Consider the following 17,920-nt stretch of genomic DNA (forward strand, 5'->3'; position numbering starts at 1 on the left):
GTCATGTGCTAGAGAGTTACAGGGCAGGACAGTCGGCTTGGCTGGGGTGGTCAGGGAAGGCCTCGCTGAGGATGTGACATTTGAGCTGAGACCTGCCTGGTGGGAAAACACCAGTCATCAGTTGTAGGAAAAGCTGGAGGAGGAAGAACCTTCCAGGAGGCGGGACCAGCCAGTGCAAAGGCACTGTGGTGGGAATGATAGGTGTATTTAAGAAACAGAAAGCAGCAGTGCAGTGGGGGACTTCAGTGAACTGTGAGGGGAGTGGGGCATGAGATTAGGTCAGAAGGGGAGACAGAGGCCAGATATAGAGGGAAGGGTAGGAGGCCATCGTGAGGAGTTTGACTTTATGCTGAAAATGATTGGAAGCTGTTAGAGGGTCAGAAGCAGGGGAGCCATGGGATCAGGACCCCCCCCCCAGGCTGCTGTGTGGCAAATAGATTGTAAGGAGGGCAAGAGGAGACCAGCTTTGGGGCTATTGTGGCTGTGCAGGTGAGAGCCCAGGGGCCGAGACCAGGGTTGGGTGCAGGGGGATTCATTTTGGTCGCAGGCAGCCCTTAGACTTTAGAGTTTATACCCTTCCCAGTCTTCCCGCACCCACACCTTGACTCCCGCTGAAATCTGACTACAGGAGAAGAGCTGGTTGGATCTCAGCTTCCCTATCCCTCCGTGTGCTCTGCTGCCAGGCAACCCAGTTGTCAGACAGAGCTGGGTAGAATCCAGGGTAAATTAATCTAGAAGAGTAAAGTTCAAACTGCATTAAAAAAAAGAAAAGCTAGGGAATCCCTTTGGACAAAATTTTTGGGAATTCAAAATGTAAACCTTGGGAGTTCCCCGGCGGTCCAGTGGTTAGGACTTGGTGCTTTCACTGCCCCGGGTCTGGGTTCAATCTCAGGTTGGGGAACTATGAAAAAAAAAAAAAAAACCATAAACCTTAAAAGGGCAGAGCCTTCCCTCCTCAGACCACCCCACTCCTGTAGCAGCACTGAGACACCTTTGAGGAACCTCAAGGCTCCAGAGAACACAAAACTCTCAGTGGTCCAAGGGTATCTATGGTGACAGAGGGGGTCCGAGGTTAGGACAAATAGCACAAGTTGGGGGGTGAGGAGGCGGATGGCAGAATTCACACTGATCAGTGTTCAGCAAGTTGTCGGATGGGATTCTCTTGTAACCCCAGGTTTTTAACACCGGGAAGCTTGAGCTACTCAGCCAGCCTCACTCCCAAACACGATTCCTTGGGCTTGACTTTTCAGAAGCCCAGCCTCATCTTCACTAGTATTAACTACGTTCATATTGCTGTACAACCATCACCACCACCCATCTCCAGAACTTTTTCATCATCTGAAGCTGAAACTCTATATTCATTAAATAATAACTTCCCATTCTCCCCTCCCCCAGCCCCATTCTACTCTATGAATCTGACTACTGTAGGTGCTTCGTATTAGTGGACGCTTACAATATTTGTTCTTTGGTATCTGGCTTACTTCACTTATCATAATGTCTTCAAAGTTGTAGCATGTTTCAGAATTCCATTCCTTTTATAGCTGAATAATATTCCATTGTGTTATATACCACATTTTATTCATACATTCATCTACTGATGGACAGACACCTGGGTTACTTCCACCTTTTGCTGGTGGCTTCTTGAGAACAGGAAGACAGGAAGCTTCTGGTCTGAGCCATCAGCACAGAGGGACCACTCATGATTGTCAAATGTTAACAAACGAAAAAAGTGTTTATTGTGACAAAAGTATCAATAGTTTTTTTTTTTTTTTTTTTTTTTTTTTTTTGCGGTACGCGGGCCTCTCACTGTCGTGGCCTCTCCCGCTGCGGAGCACAGGCTCCAGACGCGCAGGCTCAGCGGCCACGGCTCACGGGCCCAGCCGCTCCGCAGCACGTGGGATCCTCCCGGACCGGGGCACGAAGCCGCGTCCCCTGCATCGGCAGGCGGACTCTCAACCACTGCGCCACCAGGGAAGCCCCTATTTGTGGTCTTTTAAGCCAAAACCAAAATGGGATCATTCTTAGGCAGTGTATCATAGGAGTTAAGAGCATAGACATTGGAATCAGATAGATCTAGGTTCAAATCTTAGCGTTGTAACTCTAGGCAGATCTCAGTAGTGTAACTCTGTTTCCTCATCTGCAAATGGGGATGATTACAGTATGTACTTCCAAGGACTGCTGTGAGGATCAAATTAGAAAATGCTCCTAAAGTGCCTGGCACAGTTCCTGGCACATGGTTAAAGTCAATTCTCTTAAGTGGTGGTAAATTCATTATTCACTGGACTGTAGTGGGGGAACTTTACTGGTTTGTCTGCTTTATCCCTTGTTTTTAGCACAGTACCTGGAAAGCAGGTGCCTAATATTTATTGAATGAGTGACTAGACGGTTCTATGAGAGCAGATAGAGAGCAGCTCGCATGGTGCCTGGTGGATGATAGACTTATTGGCATCGTTACACTTTCTGTAACCTCTCAGTACAGCACAGCGGTTGGCTAAGTGCCTGGGTACCAGAGTTCACCCTCTTGGGTTTCAATTCTGGTTCTACTGGTTTCCAGATATGTGACCTGTTATATTATTTTAAATGCATCTTTAAATGCATCTCTCTCTCTAAAACGCACTTTAAAATATAACTCTAAAATGGGGCTACGTATAGTACAGACCTCATGGGGTTGTTAGGAGGATTAAATGAGGTGATCCATGTCAAGTGCCTAAAATAGTACCTTCCGGACTTCCCTGGCCATCCAGTGGTTAAGACTGCACGCTTCCAATGCAGGGGACTCGGGTTCGATCCCTGGTCAGGGAAATAAGGTCCCACATGCTGTGCAGTCGAAAAAAAAAAAAAAAAGTACTTTCGTCATATGGTTTTTATGAGGATTAAAGGAGATCATCCATAAAAACATCTGGAATGGTGCTCAGTAAATGCTTTATTCACTTAATGTCAAAATGTCTATTACTTATTGTCATCCTCAGATCAAACAGCGGCAAATCGAAAGCAGAGACTCCCAGAACACCCAGCAGCCCCTCGAGCCCTACCTTTGCCCCCTCTGTCTGCCTCCTGGCGCCCTGCTATCTCACGGGGGACTCTGTCCGGGACAAGTGTGTGGAGATGCTCTCCGTGGCCCTGAAGGCGGACGGTGAGAGGGCCTGGGCCAGGGACGGGGGAGGGAGGGCTTCCCAAGGTCAGGGAGAGGTGGTCTTTCTCAGCACCTTGAAAGTGGTTCAGGATGTTAGAGTCCCCTGTCCAAGCAGGCCTCACTGCCAAGGTCATCTCCAGCTGATGCCTGTGTTTCCCGAATCTCTTTTAGACGATTACAAGGACTATGGGGTCAACTGTGACAAGATGGCATCAGAAATCGAAGACCATATCCTTGAGCTGTGCCAGGGCTGCGGGTGCCTGAACTGTCCAGCGGCAGGTCTCCCAAGTACAAGGGATCCAGGACAGTGAGTGGGCAGTGGAAGGACTCAGGCATAGGCCCCTGCTCTGCCCCTGAACCTGAGTCCTTAATTCTAGCTAACATCTATTAAGTTTGGCACCTGCCAGCCTTTTGATAAGCTGTTTATGAGCAGTACATCATTTCACGTTGAGAACAATCCCACAAGGTAGGTTCCCTGTGGGATGATCCCATTTTACAGATGAGGTAACTGAGGCTCAGAGCAGCTAAATTATATGCCCAAGCTCATACAGTTAATAGTAGTGGCAGAGTTGGGATGATTTGAACCCAGAAAATATGACTGTAGAACCTGAGGGCTCAGACAGGCTGTGTCTTTTTTTTTTTTTTTTAAGATTTTTTTTTTTTTTTGGATGTGGACCACTTTTTGAAGTCTTTGTTGAATTTGTTACAATATTGCTTCTGTTTTATGTTTTGGTTTTTGGCCACGAGGCATGTGGGATCTTAACTCCCCCGACCAGGGATCGGACCTGCATCCCCTACATTGGAAGGCGAAGTCTTAACCACTGGACCACCAGGGAAGTCCTCAGGCTGTGTCTTGAGGTGCCTGGGTTGTGACATTGTCAATGAGTCGAGACAGAGAGAGAGGACAGCATTCCTTGTGCTCAGCCCTTCCCTCTCTTCCTTCTCTGAAGATAACAGCTCCCATGTTTGACCCCCTAATATGTACCAGGCACTGTGTCCTGGGCAATTGACACTTCCTACCTCTGTTAATACTTGCAATAATCTCTGTGAGGCAGGGGCTCTTGTTCCCATTTTACAGATGAGGAAACTGAGGCTCAGGAACTACTGAGTATCAAAGCTGAACTGAAAACCTTGGTCTTTGGATTCCATGTCCCGAGTTCTTCCCTTATGTGCCATGCTTCCACTATCTGAAAGCTGCCTTGTCTAGGCAGAGGAGGTGACTACCATGTGATATGGCTGATTGCACCAAAAGACTTTTTTTTTTTTTTTTTTGGTCGCGCCACACAGCATTTAGGGATTTTAATTCCCTGACCAGGTATCGAACCCGGGCCCCCTGCAGTGGTAGTGTGGAGTCCTAACCATTGGACCACCGGGGAATTCCCAAGATTTCTGTCTTGGAGGGGGAATCCCTCCACACTGTGCCCCACTGAATGAACGCATGGAATTCCTTTTACTGGAGACAGAGCTTTGCAGATCAAAAAGGTATGGAGGGTGGGAACAGAATCCCCAGGGAACAGGGGTCTGAGTGTCCCATTAAGGCCCTTTTCTGGCCTTCTGGGCTCTACCTAGGGGCTCAGCCGGGGTTGGGAAGGTACAGGGGCTGATCTCAGAAAACAAACTTCCTGCTTCCATCTCCTGCTTGAGAACCACCCTATTATCTTTCAACGTATCTGGGAGTTTCCCTCCCCCATCATTTAGTTGTTAACCAGCACTTCTTGAGCTAATCCAACACCTCTCCGAGTACATTTTCATAATTTCCAATTAATTCAGTGACACAGAACATGAGGTATCGGAACTCTCAGGAGCTTCATCTTTGTTTTCTCCTGAACCGTTGTCCCTCCAAGCAGGTCCCTCCACCTTCAAGCCCAGTTAGAGACAAAGGTGGATGATCCAGTCCATAGTTCCACTGCTGGCCTTCCCTCCCCTGAAAGACCCTCTTCTGAAGGAAAGGAAATCAAAGCTGCACCAACGCTTTAGCTCTTTGTTCTTAGGTGGTGGGAGGTCAGGGGAAGGATAAGTTTGGGGGCTTGAAAGCTCTATGTCCTAAAAAAGATCTGACCTCTTTGGAGCGACCCTGGACTAACATGGCAGCCGTGGGGCTCACACATGCTCGTCTGGCGGGTAGGGGCCTATGACCCCTAGGTCTGCACTCCACCTCATCCCCCTCTGTGGCCTCAGGAAATGGAGGCAGACTCAGGAAGAGGCTGACAAAACGATTGCCAGCCCTGCTGTCCCCACATATCGAGCAGATCCCCACCTCCAAGGATCTCAAACACAGATTTTTAAACAAATATGTTGGCTTTCAATGCATTAGGGCATATTCTTTCTTTTCACATTTGTATTGTACAAACAACAGTCAAGGAAAACTTAAATAATACCACCTTCCCTCCCACCACTTTGAGAAAGCCAGCTGTGTCCATTTTCCCACATTCCACACGTTCTCTTTCTTGTATATGGTTTTTTCCCAGCAAAGGCTTCATCTTCCTGATTCTTCTTAGCTTAGGAGACCAAGAAAATGTGGCTTTGTTCCCTGAGGTCCTCCAGAGGATGGAGGAGGGAGGAGGGGCTGGGAGGCCTGTCTGGGATGCAGTGTCTGGACAGATAACTCACTGTGGTCGGTGGTCAGGGGAGACTTCCTGCCGGGTGAGTGGAGAGAGCATGACTGTTAGGAGGGGGTCTGGCTTCCAGCCCTGACTCCGCCGGGAATGTGCCCTGTGACCTTGAGCAAGGGCCGGCACCCTTTCTAAGCCTCAGCTTCCTCATCCATTAATGAGCGGAGTAACTCTGACCAGCAATTCCCAAAGTGGGTTCCGCGATAGGTATTCCCAGAGAAAAGGGAGGAGGGGCAGGCAGGTGGGTCTATGTTCTACTATGTTGGGAACATCAGAGTAAACAAAACTCAACGATCTCTTTATTGCAATACTGCCTAGAGCCTTAGACATGTGGCCCCTAATCTTATGATTTCCTCTGATGGCTGGACTTACAGCCTCCGGAGGCCCTTTCAAACTAGAGGTTATCGTCATCACTATCATCTTCGCCCCTAAATGTTGAGCACTTGACGTGCCCCAGACACCACGCTAGTGCCTCATGCAGCTTAGCTCACGAATCCTCATAACGGCCTTTTATTTATAAGTCAGGCAGCCGAGGCACAAAGAGGTCATGGGACTCACCCGAGGTCACACGAGGCTTAGGCAAACCCAGGCTGCCCATTCCTGGGGTCCCTGACACCACAGTGCTTGAGATGACCTGCTGTCACCCTGGAGGCTATTTCCTTTCCTTGATATGTGGCTGACCCCAGATGCCCAAGTGAGACCCCCTACTTGGGGAGTCAGAGGCCACAGAGGTGCCTGACCCCTTGTAAAAGTCCAAGGGGAGGAAGAGGTGGCCTTGCAGCTCCTCGGCCTTCAGGGACAGGCTCCCCGTCCTTCTGTGCTCCTCTGCGAGTGGCTGGCTGGCCCTTGACTGTGTCACATATCTACCAGGAGCTCAAGAGCACAGATATGAAGTACCGGAACCGCGTGCGCAGCCGAATCAGCAACCTCAAGGACCCCAGGAACCCCGGGCTGAGGCGGAACGTGCTCAGCGGGGCCATCTCCTCTGGGCTCATTGCCAAGATGACGGCAGAGGTGAGGGTGAGGGCCGGGACCTCTGCGTGGTGGGACAAGGGGCCGGGCCCCTCCAGCCTCGCCCAAGTCTGAGAGGCAGTGGCTTGTAGCTCAGTGGTGAACCAGGGGCTTCCCTAGGCGGACCATCGAAGACTCCCCATCCCTCAGGGCCCCTGGACCATCAGGACAGTGAACACAGCTACCGTGTCTTCAGCACCGTGCTAATCGCTTTGGTGTGTTGGCCAATTCTAGCTTCACACCAACCGAGACAGAAATGTGTATCATCTCCGTCTTATAGGTGAGGATACTGAGGCTCAGAGGACTTAAGTGATCTGCCCGTGCGCACAGCTAGAAAAGGTCGATGCCAGGAGCCAAGCTGTCTGGCCCCGGAGCACCCTCTCCTCCCTGCCTCGTGATCTGCCTCCCTCTTCTGTCTCGTTCAGTCCTATATCCCATTACTCAGCTCTGGGCCGAAGCCAGAATCGGAGTCCCTGACTCCACGGAGCGCAGCCCAAGGTGCGGGGACAGACATGTATACAAATACATATAATACAGAGGTGGTGGCTGCCATGACAGAGCCACCATGGGAACTTACAGGAGGGAAGGATTGACCCAGCTTGAAGGGGCCAATAAGGGAAGATAAGGGAACAAGCCTGTTTGAGGAAGTATGTGCAGTGTTTAGAAGCTTGGGGCCTGCGCCGAACTGCCCGGGTTTGACTTCTGCCTGTGCCACTTTAACTGTGTGATCGTAGACCAGCCACTTAACTTCTTTGTGTCTCAGTTTTCTCATCTAAAGTGGAAGTAATAACAGCTATCCTGTGAGGGATTGAATGAGTTAACACACGTGAAGTGTTTAGAAGGTTAAGGCAAGTAAAGCCCTCCCAGGAATGAGTATATGTTAGGCCCATTCACTGGCCATTTCATCACAGTGCTATCAAAGAGGAAACATTCTCCCCATTTTGTGGATGAGAAAACTGAGGCCACCCTCAGCTCATAAGTGATGATGAGGATTTGATCCCAGATCTGTATATTTCAGAGCCTCTATCTTGGAAAGACCTTTGTACACCCTCAGGTATGAGTGGCTCTTTGCTGCCAGAGCTAACCAGGGGATTCCCTGCAAGCACGTGGCAATGGCACTGCTAAAGCGCTACTAAATCCAAGCGGCCCAGAGAAGGGGACGGGAAATGCACTGACGTCCTGGAGTCTGGGTGTGCCTTGGGATGTCTGGGAGCCCTCTGAAACTATTGTCAAGAGTGTGCCTCTGTGTATTTATGGTGTGCGTGATGTGTATGTATGTGTAGTTCGTGTGATGTAGTGTATGTGTGTGTGGTGTGCGTGGTTAGCGTGTGGTGTATGCAGGTATGTGGTGTGTGTGTTGTGTAATGTGTACATGTACATTTTTCTGAGAAGAGGGTTTGCTGCTTTCCTCAAATATCCAAACTTTTACAAACAGCCCTGGCTTTAGGATAAAATGGGGAACTTGGCACAGGTGGACAGGCTTAGTCTAAAATATATGCTCTTTTTAGGCAAATAACAACATATATCCAGAGTTACAAATTGCAACGTGGCTTAACAGAGTATTCTCCTTCCCTGTGAGGTGAAGCTATGACTTTGATGGGAACCCAGCTGCGTTTCCTTCTCTCTGTCCCTCGCTCTGTGACTCTGGGGTCCCTCTGCTTCCCTTTGTGTGTGTGTCGTGGGAATGCGATCAAGAGACTGTCTTACAGGCAGTTCCAGAAACATTGGGAAACCAGGCCCCCGAGAACCAAGAGCAAGGTGTAGGCGCAGGTGTGAGCCAAACCCAGCAAGTTCCCAGAAGCTAGAGGCCAGAACAGAGCTGGGTGACTGAATTAGGACAAAGACAGGCCCCAGAAGTCTCAGCAAAGGAACCGGCCAATTCTGGCCCCATCCAAGGACTATTCACTAGAACAGGGCAAGAGAATCGGGTGATCAACCCAGGCCCAAGAAGAGGCTGACCAGGCCAAGGGCCGCAAGCCAGGACTGCATCACACCCTCCACAGGGACTGCCAGTGCCAGCCGCTGAGGATCCCCCTGCCCGCAACCCAGGCAACGGAGGCCCAGGAGCCCTCCTTCCTGGGGTCAACTTTTGCTCTGGCAGAAAGTTTTTATAAGAAATAGAAGGGGGCTTCCCTGGTGGTGCAGTGGTTGAGAGTCCGCCTGCCGATGCGGGGGACGCTGGGTTCATGTCCTGGTCCGGGAAGATCCCACATGCCGTGGAGCGGCTGGGCCCATGGGCTGTGGCCGCTGAGCCTGCGCGTCCGGAGCCTGTGCTCCACAATGGGAGAGGCCACAGCGGTGAGAGGCCCGGGTACCGCAAAAAAAAAAAAAAAAAAAAAAAAAAAAAAAAGCAAGAAATAGAGGATCGGACTTCCCTGGTGGTCCAGTGGTTAAGACTCCGTGCTCCCAATGCAGGGGGCCCAGGTTCGATCCCTGGTCAGGGAACTAGATCCCACATGCTGCAACTAAAAGATCCCACACGTCACAGCTAAGGCCCGGTGCAGCCAAATAAATAAAATTCTTTTTAAAAAAAAGAAAGAGGGCTTCCCTGGTGGCGCAGTGGTTGAGAATCCGCCTGCCGATGCAGGAGACACGGGTTCGTGCCCTGGTCCAGGAAGATCCCACATGCCGCGGAGCAACTAAGCCCGTGAGCCATGGCCGCTAGGCCTGCGCGTCCGGAGCCTGTGCTCCGCAACGGGAGAGGCCACAACAGTGAGAGGCCCGCGTACCGCAAAAAAAAAAATAAATAAATAAAATAAAATAAAATAAAAAAAGAAAGAAAGAAATATAGGACCATTTTTGCTCCCAGAAGAAAAATAACAGGGACTTCCCTGGTGGGCCAGTGATAAAGAATCCACCTTCCAATGCAGGGGGTGCAGGTTCGATCCCTGGTCAGGGAACTAAGATTCCACATGCTGCAGAGCAGCTAAGCCCATGTGCCACAACTACTGAGCCCGCGTGGCACAACTAGAGAGAAGCCACTCACCACAACGAGTGCAAGATCCCACGTGCCACAACAAAGATCCCGTGTGCCACAACGAAGACCCGACACAGCCAAATAAATAAATATTTTTAAAAAGAAAAAAGAAAAATAACAGCTTGGGGTTGGGCTGTCTGCTATGCTGTGGCTCAGAGGCCAGGGACTTCCGTCAGGCAGAGCCTGAGGCAGCCGATGCCTGTGTGAGTGGGTGGACATCCCTCTCTGCCTCCTGTGACTCCCTAACTCCCTTTTTATGTCTCTTTCCTGGTCCACCTGATTCCCTCATTCTTCCTCCTTCTCTCTTTTTCTCTCAAACCCAGATGATTCAATGAATGGGGCAGATTCTGAGATACCCATTAGAGCTGTTGAGTGAACATACTGGCAGCCCACAAGGTTTTGTTCCCAGCGTCAAAGCCAGTGCCTGGTGTGTCATAAGTACTCAACAAATATTTAGCAAATTCACATTGTACATGACGTGAAGATCCAGTGTCATCTCTACACTTATTTTCCTCATTTTCGACCTTATTTTCTATATTACTGTACTGACCCCGTGTGTCTTTGATGCTGCCTCCTAAATGAGGCAGGAAGAGATAGGTAAATGGATTGGTAAGTGGATAGAGTTTTCCTGATCTCTATTTCTTTTTCTTTTTCTTTTTTTAAATTGAAACATAGTCGATTTCCTGTTTATTTCTTAGCTGGCACAGTCTGACCCACAGTCACGTCTCCCACACTCCTCACCTTGACCCACACTGAGTACCCTTCCCCAAACATGTTATTCTTGTCCTCTGATCTCTGGCATCTCTTATTCTCTTGTGCCATCCCCCCTCAGGAACTCCTGCTTATCTTTCAAGACTGGTGAAGGTGTCAGCTTCTTCAATGAGCCTCCCTGTCCCGAGGCAGTTAGCCACCATATGGGCTTTCCCTACACTTTGTATACCTTTGCTTTAGTACCTCCTACACTATCTTGCAATCTTGTTTAAATGTTTGGCTGTTCTACTAGATTAGCATTACCTGGGGACAGGAACCAAACAGGCTCCGGACGCAACGCGCAGGCTCAGCGGCCATGGCTCACGGGCCCAGCCGCCCCGCGGCAAGTGGGATCTTCCCGGACCGGGGCACGAACCTGTGTCCCCTGCATCGGCAGGCGGACTCTCAACCACTGCGCTACCAGGGAAGCCCCCAAATCAGGTCTGAATCCTTAGGGCTTAGAGGCAGTGGTAGGCTGGAGCCAGCTCCTACCAGCTCAAGAGAGATGATTATGTGTAGCTCTTCCCAACTCTGCATTCAGTTATATCACATTAGTAGCTTGAAAATGGCCATGGTGGGAGTGTTTACACCATGGAAATCGTTAAATGCTACAAATTAGCCACCACTGCAGCCAAAGCCAGTTTACCAGCACACCAGTGCAGTGAAAGGCATTCAAGAAATTGATGTCCAATACATTTTGAATGAATAAATGTATTATGCTCTGGCAAGTCCCCCAACTTTAAAGTCAGCTGCTTTTTGCTTATATGGCCTGGGGTTGACTTGTTTTTGTATATACCCCTGCCATTGGTTAGGACCTAGTCCTTGAATCTGACACAGTAGGACATTCGTGTGTACTAGGATAACTTGGGGGCACTAATAAAAATGCATATTCCTGGACCTGCCCTTAGAGTTTTGGATTCATAGGAATCCTCATTTTGTCAAGAAACCCAAGTGGTTATAATGTAGCAGTCAGCATAGTAAATTCGTTTGACCTTTGTACCAACTCTGTTCTCCACAGTTTAAGGGGTCATTCTAGATGGCAATAATTAAAATGTTTAGCCACTGCCAAATCCTCTTTTTTAAAAAAAGTTTTGTCGTTGTTTTTTTTTTTTGCCATGCCTCGTGTCTTACGGGATCTTATTAGTTCCCTGACCGGGGATTGAACTCAGGCCACAGCAGTGAAAGCACTGAATCCTAACCAGTAGAGCACCAGGAAACTCCCCAAATCTTCTTTTAACATTAGCTTCGGGACTTCCCCAGCGGTCCAGTGGCTGGGACTTGCCTTCCAGTGCAAGGGGTGTGTGTTCCATCCCTGGCTGGGGAGCTGGGATCCCCCATGCCTCTTGGCCAAAAAAACCAAAGCATAGAGGCGGAGGCAGTGTTGTGACAGATTCAATAAAGACCTTAGAAATGGTCCACATAAAAAAAATCTTAAAAAGGAAAAAAATTAGCTTCAGCCATCTTCCTTCCCCCAAACCAACACTAACTAGAGCTCTCTCTGGTTTGAGTGACTCCCTCTCTGCTGTCTTCTGGAAGAAGTTCAAGGCAAGTCAAATGGCCAGGGGAGGGACAGAAAAGGGGAGGACCTGGATAATGCAGACACTAAGTGCCTACAGTGAGCTGACGAGAGACAGGAGGCTCTGTTCTGTAGGAACTTATAGAAAAAGATATTCCATGATGCAATCACAGGTGAGCAGTTAGTTGTGTGAACCCAGGAGCTTCAGGTCCTGCTTGGGTGGGGGTAACAGCAGTAAGTCAGGAATAGTCAAGACCAAGGTCCCCACCAGGCAGAATGGCCTGGCCGGGCAGGGATCCCAGCTCAGACGGACAGTGGGTCAAGTCCAGACCGGAAGGACCAGGAGAACATCATAGATCAGGTGGTCAGTAATCAAGTCAGCTTAAGCAGGAAGGTACACAAGAGTACCTGAGGAAACGTACACAAGAGTGTTGATCCTGGGGGAAGCTATTTGCCTTGTGCTCTCCCATATGTGCCCTACTGTACTTGGCCCGGTTGGAGCACCCGGGTCTGACCTTCCACCCAAAGGCAGAATAGGGACTCTTCTGATAAAGCCTTTTCCCAGCTGGGACAGGGCCAGGGCTCCTGGGGCTCCCTGGCCCTGAAGGGCAGACTCATTTCTCTCCAGGAAATGGCCAGTGACGAGCTGAGGGAGCTGAGGAATGCCATGACCCAAGAGGCCATCCGTGAGCACCAGATGGCCAAGACAGGCGGCACCACCACCGACCTCTTCCAGTGCAGCAAATGCAAGAAGAAAAACTGCACCTATAACCAGGTATGGGGTGGGGGAGGGGCCAGTGGGGGAGGAGGCGACAGGGGCCAGGAGGAGCTTAGGGACAAGCCAGCAGGGAGAAAGGGCTAAAACTCTGGGCTGCAGAGACAAGGGCAAGTCTTGGTACACCAACATGATACATCTGTGGCTTCTAGAAAAGATGCATGCAGAAGCACCCAGATCTGAGTCTGTGAGGCTTGGCCAGCGTGTTCTGGCCTGCCCTGAAACAAGAATAAGAGGGACCAGACTCACAGGGCACAGAACAACTGTAGAGTCACAGATGGTTGGAAGGGAACTTAGCAATGAAAACTCTGCTCCCTCACTTTACACACAAGGAAGCCGAGGTCCAGATGGGGACAAGTTTTGCGGCTTTGTCTAAAGCTGCAAAGACGGTGGCAGAGATGTTAATAAACCCAGATCCAGACCTTTCTGCCTGCAATGCAGCCAACTTGGTAGTAAAGCCTAAGGGATTTAGCCCCACGTCGTAAGGGTGAAGACCACTGCCCTGGCATGGAGAGCCGTGGGAGGCTGTGGAGGCCTCTTCTCTGAGACTTAAAAGCTGTTTCTGAGTTGTATGTGTTATGCCCTTGGGGCACCAATATCCTTGGATTCTAATTGGTGCTTTGTCACTCTAGAACTCCATTCATTCCCCCATCTGCCCTCAAGCGAGATTTATCAGAGCACCTTGCCCTTGGAGATCTGTGGCTACAACAGAAATAGCAAGCCTTGCCTTTCAGGAGTCCCTCCGAGAATTCTAGGTCAGGAATCCGGAGATGTGTGTGCAAGTTCCTGCTTCCTTCCAAGCACATTTCCCTGTGGAATGACACGCCTCCTGTGCATCGCCTCCCACCAGAAGTCAAACGCCCCTTCGCAAAGTTCTCTCTCCACAGAGAGACCTCAGTGGTATCCTTCCTCAGGTGTCATTGCTCTGCAGTGACAAGGCTGTGCTAGGCTGTGTCCCCCTGGCCCGCTGCTGGACTCACGCATTAGCAGGGGGAACTTCCCCCCACTCCGCAGACTCCACCTGACATGTTCATAGCTGAGTGTCCACAAAGCAACAGCTTGCTACCTGTCGTGGCAAGGACTGAGCATGGGACTGGGAGTCAGGAGCCCTGGTTTCAGGTCTCCGCTCTGCCCTGCTCGCTGGGTGACCCTGAGCGTGTCCCTCTCCTCCCATGGTTGATGTGACGATTATTACATATGCACACACACTTTGCAACAACTAAGAGAAATGTTCCTTTATAATATTGCTCTCATCTTCAGATGAGGAAACTGAGCTACTGAAATGGTTAACAAGCAGTAAGTCACAGAGTGTCGAGCACTGAAAGACAGTACTCCAAATTCCTGATCGATTGAGTGTTCTACAACTTTATGTAGGCCATCCAGGGTTGGCTGCAGAAAATCAGAACAGCAATTGGTAAATCTGGAAATACCAGGGATTTGCTGTGGGAAACCTGGTTTCTGCACCTGAATGGTCTGGTTAAGGGGATGAGAAACTAGAAGACAATATTAAATATCCCCAATGATGTTCAAATCCCTTTTCCTCTCTGGGTCTCAGTTCTTCCACCTGTAAAATAAAGAACAAACTGGATGATCCCTAAGGGTGCTTCCAGCTCACTCAGTTCTGATCAGAGAGGTACATCCAATAGGATGTGTTCATTTTTCCAGTAGGAGATGAGCCTTGAAGCAAGAGAAGACAGATCAGTTCAGAAGAATCAACAAGAGTGAGAGTGCAAAGGTCAGGTTGAGCCAGGGAGATACTGGAAGTGAGCTGATGGAAAACATATGAATACACAATGGAATTCTTCGTGATAAGGGAATTGCCAAAGTGGAGTGGGAGTAATGGTGCCACAACCTCTGGGATTTGGACCTACTTCTACAGACAGTGGGAGCCATAGCAGGTTCTAGAGCAGGAAAGTGCCTTCACGAGTGGTCCCTGCTCTCTCTTTCTCTCAGGTGCAGACGCGCAGTGCCGATGAGCCCATGACTACCTTTGTCTTATGCAATGAATGTGGCAATCGCTGGAAGGTCTGTATGTCTGTATCTTTCTTCCTTCCCTGTCATCCACAGATGCTGCCCACATAAGGAATAGGATGCCCACAGCCCAAAAGGGGCCTCATACGTGGGGGGCTTGCCAGCCTCCACAGAGCAGGCCTGCAGAGCTGGAGATAGTGGTGGGTTGTTTTGGGGAGGTGGGGACAGTGTACATGTGTATGTGCATGGTTTTTTTTTGGAAAGCACCCAGCTGGGGTGGGGACAGCAGCCCGCATTTTATCACAGGAAGGGCAAGTCTGTCATTTGAATACAGATGGAATCAGCCTCCTGAGATCCACAGAGGGGAGGAAAAACAATAGCACTCTGCATTTGGACCACGCCTGCCTCTCTGTAAAGTGGTTCCGCAGACGGTCTTTCCTTTGAACCTGGTCACAGCCAGGGATGAGGAGACAGCGTTGTCCCCAGATGCTCCCAGGTCATCCTCCCCTCCTAAAGCAGCTCTGGAAAAGCCCTACATTACCCAAGGCTGTAACCCAGGTAGGCCCCAGCTCCCGCAAAGGCAGCGGTTTTGTTTTCAGGCATGGGAGCCAAGCAAAGACTCCTCTCAGAGTGCTCCTTCCTGCCTCGTCTTCTGAAACAACTGCGTGTGGTCACGTGATTAATGTCCCTTTACAGTACCATCTGACTTGCATGTGTGCTGTGTAATGTCTGGGCCACCGGGCAGGCTGCAGGGGCTCCTAAAATGGTAAGGTACTTAGCAAGGACTGAGCATGGGACTGGGAGTCAGGAGCCCTGGTTTCAGGTCTCCGCTCTGCCCTGCTCGCTGGGTGACCCTGAGCGTGTCCCTCTCCTCCCATGGTTGATGTGACGATTATTACAAATGCACACACACTTTGCAACAACTAAGAGAAATGTTCCTTTATAATATTGCTCTCATCTTCAGATGAGGAAACTGAGCTACTGAAATGGTTAACAAGCATTAAGTCACAGAGTGTCGAGCACTGAAAGACAGTACTCCAAATTCCTGATCCATTGAGTTTTCTACAACTTTATGTAGGGCCTCAATAGCCACGGGGCCTCATAAGAACTGCCATATATTTTAGGGTAAAAGTCAGACAATTATGTATTTTTCTTTTATTCACTTACTGAGCACTTAGGGATGGGGCCAGTATAATGGCCTACTGGTTTAGAGCATGGGCTTTGGTATCAGGCTCAAATCCTAGCTTTATGACTTACAAGTTGACTTTGCTAAGTGACCTGAACTCTCTAGGTCTGGATTTCCTCATCTATAAGATAAGGGTAGGAATACTTAGCCCACAGAGCCGTTTTGAGGACTGAGAAGATAATACACATAAAGAATTAACAGGGCCTCTGATAGCTCATGTGGTATCTTTGTTATATTAGAAAGAAGTGTCCTTGCCTCCATGTAGACACAGCCTTGCACCAGGGTATAGAGCTTGGCAAAGAGCAGGGGCTGAGTGTCAGCCCCAACCTGCCCCTTTGGCCAAGCTCTCTTGTGCAGTGAACAAGCTGTACAGCCATACAAAAAAGCCCTGAGCACATACGTGCCTGGTACATAGAAACCACCATTCTTATTATTCTGAGTTTGTTACCTATTAATATTATGGGAGCTTCGGCAAGTCATTTAACCTGTCTGGATTGCTTCTTTACCTGTGAAAATGGAAGAGATATGATAGTGCCTATCTCACAGGGTGACCGCAAGGATGAAATGAGTTAATATACGTTAATGCTGCCCAGCCCAGAGTAAGTGCTCAATAAATTGTAGCTATTGTGTTACTATTGGGCAAAGCTCCAAACCCAGCTCCTCCTCCCTGAGTCCTGGAGAGAAACTGGAATTTGGAAGTTGGAGAGGCAGGTCCCACTAGAGGTGGCAGCTACATGGCTTCTGACAAAATTTTCAGGTAGTGTCCATTGCCATGTGGGAGGCCTAAAGTCTAACCAAGCTATTAGCAATAATCACGGTGTTATTTCTGACCATAAGTTGAGAGCCGACTGCATGTCCGCCAGCGAATTTCCATTCGTTACTTGATGTGCTTTTCTGCATTGATCAGCATTATGATCCCATCATGCAGATGAGCGGTTTGTTTGGGGTCACACCGCTAATAATGGCAGAGCTGGGATCTGGACTCTGGTCTGTGTGGCTCCAGACCCCACCTTCCTTTTCATGTCCCTCCACCTGCCTCTAGCCTCGCTGAGTCACGGCAAAGAAAGTTCTAAAACATTGTTGCCTTTTTGGTTTTGTAGTTCTGCTGATAGAACCACCAGCCAGGATTTCAGTGAACAAGGTGAGGAAGAACAAAGACACAGCACTAAGCCATCGTAACTGGAGAAAAATAAAAATTAAAATGAAGAAAAGTACTTAACTCTGAATGGGGCATTAGGGATCAGACGGAGAATTCTTTTACAAATTAATAATCAGTTAATAACAGTGATTGACGAATAGGGGGAGTCTAATCGGGGTACAATGCTTAGTCCGTGTTGACAGACCTCTTGTAGAAACTCAGAGCCTCAGAGCTGAGGTGCCGTATCTTTGACAGTGGCTGGCAGACCTTTGCTTTGAGTCCCTTCCTTCACATCTGACCCTCTCGGCCTTTTCTGAGTTGAAAACTGCCAGACCGACTCAAACCTTACCCACCCCACCATGAATCACACGTGCAGAACAGTTGGCACATGGTTTGGCTTAGGCAGATATGACTTCCACATCGTGTAGAAAGAGTTCTTCCCCACTCCTCATCTCTGCCTAGACTCTCTGCTATTCCCTGTTCCTAGCTTGTTTGGGGGCCTTTGAGGACTCCAGACCTGGTCCCTCTAGGCAGGGGACACGTCGTCTTGAGCTGAGGGTTTCTGACTGAATAGTACAGTGGTGCCCGAGTTTGGTGGCCCCTGGGAGGTCCTGAGCCTTGGAACCCATCCAGACCCAGGCAGTGCATTCCTCATAGCTCTGTTGTGGCCCGAGCTACAGAGGAAGTCTGCAGGGCACAAGCGCCCTTGTTGTGTTTCTCCCGTGATGAAATTGGCTTGCTTTTTAAGCTAATAGGAATTTTAGGCAAATCTGGAACCTTCTGGAAAAGGCTTGGGGGCAGGTCTGGTGGGTCTGTCCTGGGTCTCAGTCTCTGACTGTCCCTGGCCTTCC

The 17,920-nt window shown here is 49.5% G+C and overlaps 1 protein-coding gene across 1 annotated transcript in view; it reads left to right on the top strand.

Annotated features, from left to right (window-relative positions):
* Nucleotides 1-17,142, top strand: part of TCEA3 (transcription elongation factor A3) — a 35,889-nt gene extending 18,747 nt beyond the window's left edge. The window contains exons 6-11 of the mRNA XM_067015168.1: nt 2,970-3,133; nt 3,305-3,361; nt 6,605-6,759; nt 12,628-12,774; nt 14,728-14,799; nt 17,032-17,142. Of these exons, the coding sequence (XP_066871269.1) occupies nt 2,970-3,133; nt 3,305-3,361; nt 6,605-6,759; nt 12,628-12,774; nt 14,728-14,799; nt 17,032-17,040 (604 nt within the window). The 3' untranslated portion in view covers nt 17,041-17,142. The remainder of the gene's footprint in view (nt 1-2,969; nt 3,134-3,304; nt 3,362-6,604; nt 6,760-12,627; nt 12,775-14,727; nt 14,800-17,031) is intronic.
* Nucleotides 17,143-17,920: the final 778 nt, after the last annotated feature.

The sequence above is a fragment of the Kogia breviceps genome, chromosome 1 (assembly GCF_026419965.1).
Source record: "Kogia breviceps isolate mKogBre1 chromosome 1, mKogBre1 haplotype 1, whole genome shotgun sequence".
Classification (NCBI taxonomy): Eukaryota; Metazoa; Chordata; class Mammalia; order Artiodactyla; family Physeteridae; genus Kogia; species Kogia breviceps.